Here is a 10,000-nt window from a genome sequence, read left to right on the forward strand (position 1 = left end):
ACAGTGCGTCTTCCAGCTTTGGTGGTTGGCCCCGCCCCCCTATGGAGAACTTTAACAAAGCAACTTGCAGGAGAACTTTCTGTCCTCCACAGGAGAATATAAATGATACATTTGTAAGCAGGAGAATTAATGAGAACTATATGAAATACGACAAAACGGATCTAATTTAACACTTTTTTTGGAGAACATGTTCATGTGAGAACAGAGTAGGAGAATTTTACAGTTGAACTTGCCCAATTTTAGGCGCATTTTTGAATGATAAATAGGGGAATTATTTCTCATGAGAACTTTTAGGAGAAAATATAGGAGAATGTGAATGATAAATGTAACCCAATGAGCTCAGATAATACACTATGCAGAGTTTCAGCTTCATCCGAAATTATCTATCAGACCAGAGCAGTGGAGCTTCAATACATGCAGAATGTTCCCTAAAAAGCAGTGGGTGAAGTAAAACTGCCACCATATATTTGGCCAATACAAGCTTTACAAAGCTTTTTATCTTGCCAGCAAGATCTGCCACATATGGGTATGCTTTTTGGTCTCAGGGCTGTAGAAAATAAACACCCTATCGCCATTCAATATATAAAAAAGGTAATAAATAAGATTAAATGCATACCTTATTGTAGATTCACCTGTGTCCTGGGAGAAAGGGAACTGAGATACAAGACCCATCTGATCAGCAGAAAACAAACAAAAAGCTGTATATCAGATCAATGCTTAAGCTGTTTCAAGATATGCAGCAACCAGCGCATAGAAAACACTGTCAGGACTTACAGTGGAATGAAACTGCTAACCCAGTATTCCAAATAAGAGGAGATGCAGCGGTAGTATAGCAGTCGTCAAGAAAAACGACATTTAAAAAAAATTAAACAAAGCGTTTTCTCCACACAAACCCAGAAGTAACCTGCACATTGTCATTTTCGGAGACAACAGCCAAGATGGCGGTGCCCATAGAAACTTCCCCAATACGAAGAAACAAAGTATACATGAGGTATATCTAGCCACAACCCTAAAACGGGACTAAAGTCCACAGGGCAAATCTACCCAGGAAAAGCCGAAGGGTAGTACACCCATAATCGCACAAAGAGAGACAGCGCATCTATGTCCTGTGCACCTTAGAGGTTGGACAGAACAATGAGTAGGAGTGCTAAATGGTACCTATAAACAGGTAATTGGGGGGAGTGGTAAGTTCTGTCTACATCCTCAGAGAGGGGGTTCCTCACCTGGGAAGTATTACTAAAGGAGAGCCAAGATAGTCAGTTTTTCAACATAAAAATTCTGCCATGACAACAGGTATGATGTAATAAGCATTACTTACTTAAGATAGTTTTCAATCTGAGAAAAAATGCGGTCCATCTCTACATCCTTTTTCTCATATAATTCTTTTCCAACCCACGGAAGAGAGGAGAGAACAGCAAAAACATACCAATCACTTCTCACCTATAAAAAAAGCAGTAGTTTGTTTTTAATGCAAATGGTTCAAATATGTCATGTAAACTGGTTCAATAGACCAAAAAGATATATTTTAGCTCTTAAGTTTTAAAATGATGAGCAATCTTTTTTATGCTGATTCAAGTATATCACAATTCCCATTGCATAGTTATACAGATAACCTATATTCATCATCATTACAGGTTTCTTAAGCAGAAAATAATATTCCATTTTTTTTTCTAAGCAACATTTTATTGTAAATTCCCAAATTGTAACAAAGTAAATCAATATATTATTGGGATGTTGAATTATTGCAAAAGGGACATTCTGAAGCATTTTATTCTATTTAGACTATCAAAGAATGCTTCTAGGGAAAGCTATTACTTTTTTTGTGATATGTTTTACATGTCCTGTGCACACTAAAAGCTATGTATATAGAACCTGTGCACTTGTACCCAGCAACAGCAGCTGCTAAGGAGCCGGCAGTGTCAACAGTGACTGCTCCAGGAAAAACAATCTGCTTACAGATAAAAGAATCCAAATATCTGAGGAACAAGCTGGTGTAGAGTAAAAATCAGAGCAGAATTATACTGACAATTTGGGCATCAAAACAAAGATTTGTTATGGACAATAAATTACTTCAACTCCAACATACTAAACAAAATCACAATTCACTTTTACGATTCAGCTATTTTAATTTCAGTTAAGTATTGATTAAGAGTACTGGTTTTCAAACTTGTCCTCAGGCCTCCCCAACGGTCCAGGTTTTCTGGATAACCTTGGATGAGAGCAGGTAAAATAACCATGTTTACTAATCAGCTGATTATTTCCCCTGTGCTCTAGTTCAGATATCCACAAAATGTGACCTGTTAGAGAGGCCTGAGGACAGGTTTGAAAAAACAGTGGTTTAGAGAAACAATGTGTTAAAGAAAATAAGAACACAGTCTTCACTTACCTGGGGTATATCTTCCTCCTGGGTCACACCAACAAAATTTTCGAACATTGCTACCATGGATGGGGCTGCAATCACATGGCAATTCACAAGATCGGATAGAAAACGGACCTTTACAGTTAGGGGAAAGAAAATTAAGAACTCAGCTTTTAGGATTTATTTCTTAAAAAGGAAAGCAAAGTCAAAATTAAATGGTTCAGATACAGCATGCAGTTTTAAACAACTTTCCAATCAACTTCTATTGTGTCATTTGCTTTTTCTCTTGGTATCCTTTGCTGAAAAGCATATCCAGCTATTCTCAGGAACAGCATTTCACTACTAGGGCTAGTTTTTGCACATAGATGCCTCTTGCCATTGCCTCAGCCAATATGTTCCGCTAGCTCCCAGTAGTGCTACTTCAACAAAGGAAAACTTTAATTTGCTTACTGACCTTTGCTAAATTCAGTTAATCCCACAATAAAAATTATCCCAAAAAGTTCCAAATTTGTCACACAATAAACAAAATCATCTATCATACCCCTCATTATTATTAAATGCTCTACGGTCTCACTTGTCCCTATGCAAGCCAATCTACATGCCTCTCCAAGACTACATACAGAAAAATATAAGTGTTTACTCAGGAATGGACAGCAGCGCAGCACCTTCTCTGAACAAGGGACCCCAAATGATCTTTTCATTCATCTTTGGGCATCATCAGTGAGATGCAGCCATATTCATCTGCCAGTCCCTCAATTTACTTCTCTTAACCCAAAAGAAAAACATAAGAAATCATAAGTCTAACCCATTCCTTTATCTCTTACCTTGTCTGCAAATACTATCCCACCTATCCCCGAGCAAGATCTACTCTTCTCCTCCTCCCATTTATTTCTCATATTCCTATCTACTCTTAGAACTCTTTGCCTTGGTCTTTAAGACTTGACCTACGATTTCAGCATTCCCAGCGTTCCCTATATATGTATGTAACCTACATTAACATAATTAATCAAATCTGATTTTCAGTAATCAGATTCCTTAGCATCTTGCTCAAATATTTCACATGTATTTCCTGTAAATAGAAAGTTCATGTTTCAGACAGAGCATGCAATTTAAATAACTTTCCAATTTACATCTTATCTAAATTTGCTTTGTTCTCTTGGTATTTATTGTTTAAAAGAATACCTAGATAGGCTCAGGAGCAACAAAGCACTACTGGGAGCTAGCTGACTATTGGTGGCTGCACATACATGCCTCGTTATTGGCTCTTCTGATGTTTTCCTAGCTCAAAGTAGTGCCCTGATGCTCCTTTGACAAGGGATACTAAAAGAATGAAGTAAATTAAAAGTTGGTTAAAATTGTATGCTCAAGGAGAATTGATTGATCTTATCTTAAGTGGGACTCACTTGTTAGCATTTATAGTGTATATACTACATTGTAAAGTTATGTGACACAAAACTGACATTGTACACATTCTTTCATATAACGACTATATCTTAAAATGTATAACAGCTTCTTTGTTTTGTGAAAAATCAGATGTCACTGTGCTAAAATAGACATTAAAATCAGTTTTATACATGCATAATATATATAAAAAAAAATATTGTAGTGGTACATACTAAATAGGTTGCCTCATTATAGGAATTTAATTTTATGGTCTCCTTTAGATGACGAATCATGGCTTCTACAAACTCTCCACCAAAATTGTAGTTCCTTGCATTCAGCAAACCAACTAGCGTTGTGTAAACAGTCATCTTCTCCGGTAACAAACGAGCGCTGGAGAACATTTCAGAGTAAAAAAAAATGGTTATTAGAGTTAACAATTTAAAAAGAAGAATTAAAGACTGAAAATTGTATGAAGAAACGTATTTCCAGAATTGTTTTTCTGCATTAAAAAGTATATTGAATAAAATGAAATAGTGAGAGAAAAAAAAAAGTGTAGACAATGATTGATTTCTTCTGTACAGGGAACTGCAAAGTTTCTACTCAAATATTATTGGTTAAACCAGTTCTCTCCACAATGTTGTCCTTGTGTTACAGCAAAGAGAAGGAAATATGGACAGTTTATTTCAAACTAGCAACAACCTAAAAAGGGATATGAAACCCAAATTTTTTTAGCCACCAATTAGCAAGCGCTACCCAGTGCTGAACCAAAAAAATGGTCCGGCTGCTAAGCTTACATTCCTGCTTTTCAAATGAAGATACCAAGAGAACAAAGAAAAATTGATTATAGGAGTAAATTAAAACGTTGCATGCTCTATTTGAATCGTGAAAGAAAAAAAAAATTGGGTTTCGTATTCCTTTAACACAAAAAGTGTTCAGTATAATACTGGCGAATTTTATTCACTATGATAAGAAGAGGAAAATACTAACTAAACGAAAGCACAGGTCACAGTAGTACTACTAATTGAACAATTTATTAAATTGTAATGCCTCTAAAAAAATAGCAACTACAAAAGAAAGAAATAGCAGTAAATTATAAAGATGTTGTCAAACCCTAATTGTACAAGGCTTTTTTTATTATTGTTTGGCCATGTGATATATTTTCTACTAAACCTACTGCCCATTGTCTTCACCAGCTATTTTCCCAAGAGGCCTCATTTCCAAACGAGTACTGTCTATGGAGTTTTATGTAATTGAGTCTGCTTCTTGCATAGGAAAACATTACACCTACCTAGTGATGACTTCTATTACATCACATTTTATATTATGTTCCTAAGAACCATATGCAACATATTAGAAATTTTGCATTTAAATATTTAACACTGAATATGTTGGAACCTGCTGCAAAATGCTAATTGGAACCATAATTTAACAACTATACAGAAATAGCTAAATGGAAACAAGACACTAAAAATAAATATTAAACATTTTAATGGGGAAACATTTTTTAGTTTAACTGCTTGATTGCAACTTTTCAGGCTTTATTTTTTTTCTCCGATAAGCCCACATTACTAATACTGGTTTTGAGCAGACCAAGAATTTTTAGAAATTAAGTTTAGTTTGCAGAAATATAGCAGAATATGGAAATAAAAAAAATAAAAAAATAAATGGTGAACATAGTAAATGGCAAGATGAGAGTCACTATTACCTAAATATATAAAGCACACATTTTATGGTTGCACATTAAAGGGACATTAAACCAAAACGGTTTCTTTCATGATTAAGATAGAGCATACAATTTTAAACACACTTTCAATCTATTTCTATTATCTAATCTGTTTAGTTCTCTTTGTATCCTTTGTTCAAAATCATACCTAGGTAGCTTCAAGAGCAGAGTGGTAGATGCTGATTGGTGGCTGCACATATATGCCTCTTTATTGGCTTACCAATGTGTTCAGCTAGCCCCCAGTTCTGCATTGCTGCTCCTTCAAAGTATACTAGGCGAGTGAAGCAAAATTGATAATAGAAGTAAACTGGAAAGCTGTTTAAAATTCTATGCTCTACTTGAATCACTAAATAAGCATTAAGTTTTGTCGATTTAAGCATCGGTTCACTTTCACAAAACACCAAAACTTAGGATTTTATATCTATTTTGAACAGATAAAAATCAGAATTTTTTGTCACTTAGAACCTTCTTGCAATTTATTCAAAAAGGGAGGTGGTCTACAATATCTAACCATGCATATATTATATACATTATAAAATGTCACAAAAATTCTTATTTCCCAGAGGGTTAACAACCCATTTTGACAATGCATGTATGTTCCTACCCCTGTCCGAACTCACTCAGCCTAGCAACAATCTAAAAAACATAAATTAGTTGCACCAAAATGTATCAATTTATTATTAGTTGAGAAAAATGTATCTATGGGACCAAACAACAAAACAAGGCTAGAGGTTGCAATAGTAATAACAATCACTTGACAAATATACTGAAATCACTGAATGGTGGGACCTCACTATAATCAACTATTAATGTGATATTAGGTTTGTGTGCTGTGTTTATTGGATTGGGCTCAATTTATACCCTTTTTGTTTTAAGAAGGGAATATGGGCTCTAAAAGTGCACCGAGTGTGTCCTTTGGGCAGTACTTCATTACACATTTTACATAACAAAACTTTAAAATATTTTCACTTTTTCCCCTATTCATGCAAGTTAGCTCAGAAAAAAAATGTATTTCTAATTCTTAGAACTTCCGCATCCTGCTAACTTCTCAAGGCTAACTATTCTGTATCACTGTCCCTAATCAGCTTTATCCAATTACAATTACCAAACAGTGTACCGTATACTAAGTTTATGACATTAGCTAGCCTTGCTGATCGGGAATAAAGACCACAGTCTCCTCCAAATAAGGCAAATGGTGTAATTCCAGTTTTAACAGCATTGTGATAACAGGTATTTAATCTTTGCTCAAGGAGTATGCTCACTACCACTCTCCCCTCCCCGGAAATGGCACTCTTTTCCTACAATTTTTCACTTAAAACTGTTTAAGATGTCGAACAAGGTTTGCAGTAAACAGCCTAAATCACCTAATTGTAAATCAGATCCAATTACAAAATTTCAGAAACAGTAAGGTTGGGGAACAGTTTTTATGCTAGGAATCATCACTTTGACTTGTTTCTGATAATGAAGGCACTTTGGAATGATTTTGGCATCAACCTATAATGAGATTAACGTTTTATTATTTTTTCTGTACTGAAATAAATAATTGTTTTACTTGTGTTGCGCCCCCCCATTGTGTATGAAAAAGGAACTAGTTTCTAATATAGGACATCCAGCTATCCGACTAGAGCAGGGTTGGGGAACCTTGGCACTCCTGATGTTTCAGAACTACATTACCTCTGATTGCTTAGGCACTCTGAAGTCCAGTTGAGCATTATGGGAAAATTAGTTCTGAAACATTTGGAGGGACAAGGTTCCCCAATACCTGGACTAGAGCATCAACATCATTTTAGTATGTAATTTCTGGTACTTTGTTGCTGGTCACAAAATATATCTACTGGAAAGCTCAACACAGAAAACAATTGAAACTAAACTCAAGATATCAGCTATAAAATTAATTTTAGAAGCCACACATACATTGCATAATAAATCTGGTGGAACTTTCTTGGTGCATAACATCCCCCTATTGTACAATGTAGAAAAAAACATGATTCAGTCTTACTTTCTCAAAGCAAAGATGAAGTTTCAAATCAATATACTGTTAGAATACAGTAACATTTCAAACAAGCAGTTAACACTGTGAAAAGCACACAGTGTTTAATGGGAATAAACACATCTGTACACTTACACAGAACAAAGAATTCTTAAAATCTTGCTTTTGTAGTTTGGCAAGTCAGCCTCCAAAACACCAGCAAGGCCTTCTAAATTGCTTTCAAGAGAAGAAGTACTCTGGGGGGGGGACAAAAAAGAAAGAGAAAAAACATGATATTTATGTTTTTTTATATTGGTTTTATAGGTTTTATATTGGTTTAGCAATGACAAGACACAAATAGTAAAATCAAAATGCAAGTCATATTTTTAAAATGCAACCCAACTTAGAGACAACATAAATGTGCAGAAAATAAAAAAGGTGATTAATTTAAAACAGTGGTCTCAAAGTACAGGCCCCAGGGCCAAATGCAGCCCTCAAGATACTTTCATCTGCACCTTTTAAGGTTCCAAGAGGTGTAACTAGTTGATATTCTCTATAGGCACTAACAAGACAAATATAAAGTCAAACATCGAGTGTAGACTCCCACCACATACTGCGTTGGGTAAATGTAACTTTTTACGTTGCTATACAGTTCCAAGATGATCACTTCACTTGTCACTCACAAGATAAATATAGACAACTGTGTATGTCTATTGTGGGCTACAACTTCCACCATGCACTACTACTTGGATAAATGTCACTTCCATTTCCTAGTATATCCAGTTACCGAGTACTTACTCAGTTCAAGCGGCCCCCATGGGAGAACAACATTTGGGAAATATATTTATACAAAAAGTTAGTCTGTCTTAAGTGCTTACAGATTCTTCTGAGTTAAAAACTCAAAAAATACCAATCCACCTCAAGATTGGAATAAATTTACATAAAGACAAAATGGGTGCTTTTGAGTGTGCCTATAACATCTAGGTTAAGTCTAAAAACTCAGATTGTGCATATAATAAATTTTGCTAATCTAAAATTGGAATATAAGGTCTGGCTAATCTGTTGTGCAATGACTATTTTAAGTGTGTAATATGCACTCATTTATAAAGTGAATTTCACTGAGATATCATCAAAAGTAAAAATAACAAAACTCCTCCACACTTATTTTCTTAAATGAAAATACTTTACTTCACATCCAATAAATAAAATTTATAAAATCAGTTCAAATGGTTCAAAAATGTTGCTCACAATCATATGTATCACAATTTAATATAAAATATCAAATATAAGTGTAACATACATTTATAAGCAGCTTCGGAAGAAGCATAAATATCAAAATGATTTAAAAAAAATCTATTCCAAGGAGGTTTCATTCTGCGAAGTTCCGTGAGAAATAAGCACATTTGGACAGTCTATCAACACACCCATGTGGCTAGTGATATCGGGCTTTTGGGGATATTGATTTCCCATCCATTTTCCTGAAGGAAAGATACCATTCTGTGGGTATGAGCAGTAGCTAAAGAAAGACAGAGCTTGGACCAAGATATCATCCAAATAAGGAGCAACGGAGATTCCCTGAGCTCCAATTACTGCTAAGAGAGACCCCAATACTTTTGTGAAGATGTGAGGACCACAAATTGGTCATGCTTGTTGAGAAAAGCAAACCTTAGAAACTGGAAATTATCCTTGTGAATTGGAATATGCATCATTTAAATCTATAGTCATAAATTGCCCCTCCAGAATTTGAGACCAAATGGAACAGATCATTTCCATTTTGAAAGAGGATATCCGAACAAAATTTGTTCAGTTATTTTTTTAAGTCCAGGAGAGGACAATAAGTGCTACCTTTCTTCTTTAGGAGAATAAAGAGGTTGGAGTAGAAACACTGACCCTGTTGAGAGATTGAACAAGTTGGATTAATCCAATATCATCTAAGTCCTTAACACATTGAATAAAAGTAGCAACCTTTACAGGATCCTTTGGAACGTGAGACAGATGAAACCATTACCAGGGACCTCTGCTGTGAAAGCCTATGGGACCACCCTGGGATAGGATATTGAGAACTCTGGGATTCTGAACTGAGTGAGACCAGGCCTTCTGAAACTGAATGAATCTGCCCCCTAGCAGAATATTTTCTAGACAGGGGGTCGTCCCTTCATGCATATTTGAGATGGGCTTCAGACTTCTGATTGGAGGGGGACTTTTGATCTGTAGGGAAGCGAAAGGAACGAATACTATTTGTTTGAACTTCCCCTTAGATTGTTTGTCCTGAGGTAGAAAAGCCCCCTTTTCCCCCAGTGACAGTTTTGATAATAGAATTCAATTCTGATCCAAAAAGAATTTTCCCTTCAAACTAGACTGTTAGTAGCCTATTCTTAGAAACCATGTTAGATGACAAAGATTTAAACCATAAAGGCACTCCTTAAGAAAACAGCAATAGACAAAGTCTTTGACATCATCAAAATTGATGTAAAAATATCAAATGAAATCACTAAAGGGACAGTAAAGTCCAAAAAAAACCTTTCAAGTTTCAAATAGGGCATGTAATTTTAAACAACTTTCCAAT

At 35.2% G+C, this 10,000-nt stretch overlaps 1 protein-coding gene across 1 annotated transcript in view; it reads right to left on the minus strand.

Moving 5' to 3' along the window:
• NCBP1 (nuclear cap binding protein subunit 1) overlaps positions 1-10,000 on the minus strand; it is a 188,252-nt gene that overhangs the window by 168,200 nt on the left and 10,052 nt on the right. The window contains exons 3-6 of the mRNA XM_053702701.1: positions 7,591-7,691; positions 3,976-4,132; positions 2,387-2,494; positions 1,319-1,440 (exon numbers count right to left, since the gene is read on the minus strand). Of these exons, the coding sequence (XP_053558676.1) occupies positions 1,319-1,440; positions 2,387-2,494; positions 3,976-4,132; positions 7,591-7,691 (488 nt within the window). The remainder of the gene's footprint in view (positions 1-1,318; positions 1,441-2,386; positions 2,495-3,975; positions 4,133-7,590; positions 7,692-10,000) is intronic.

Source organism: Bombina bombina, chromosome 2, assembly GCF_027579735.1.
Source record: "Bombina bombina isolate aBomBom1 chromosome 2, aBomBom1.pri, whole genome shotgun sequence".
Lineage (NCBI taxonomy): Eukaryota > Metazoa > Chordata > Amphibia > Anura > Bombinatoridae > Bombina > Bombina bombina.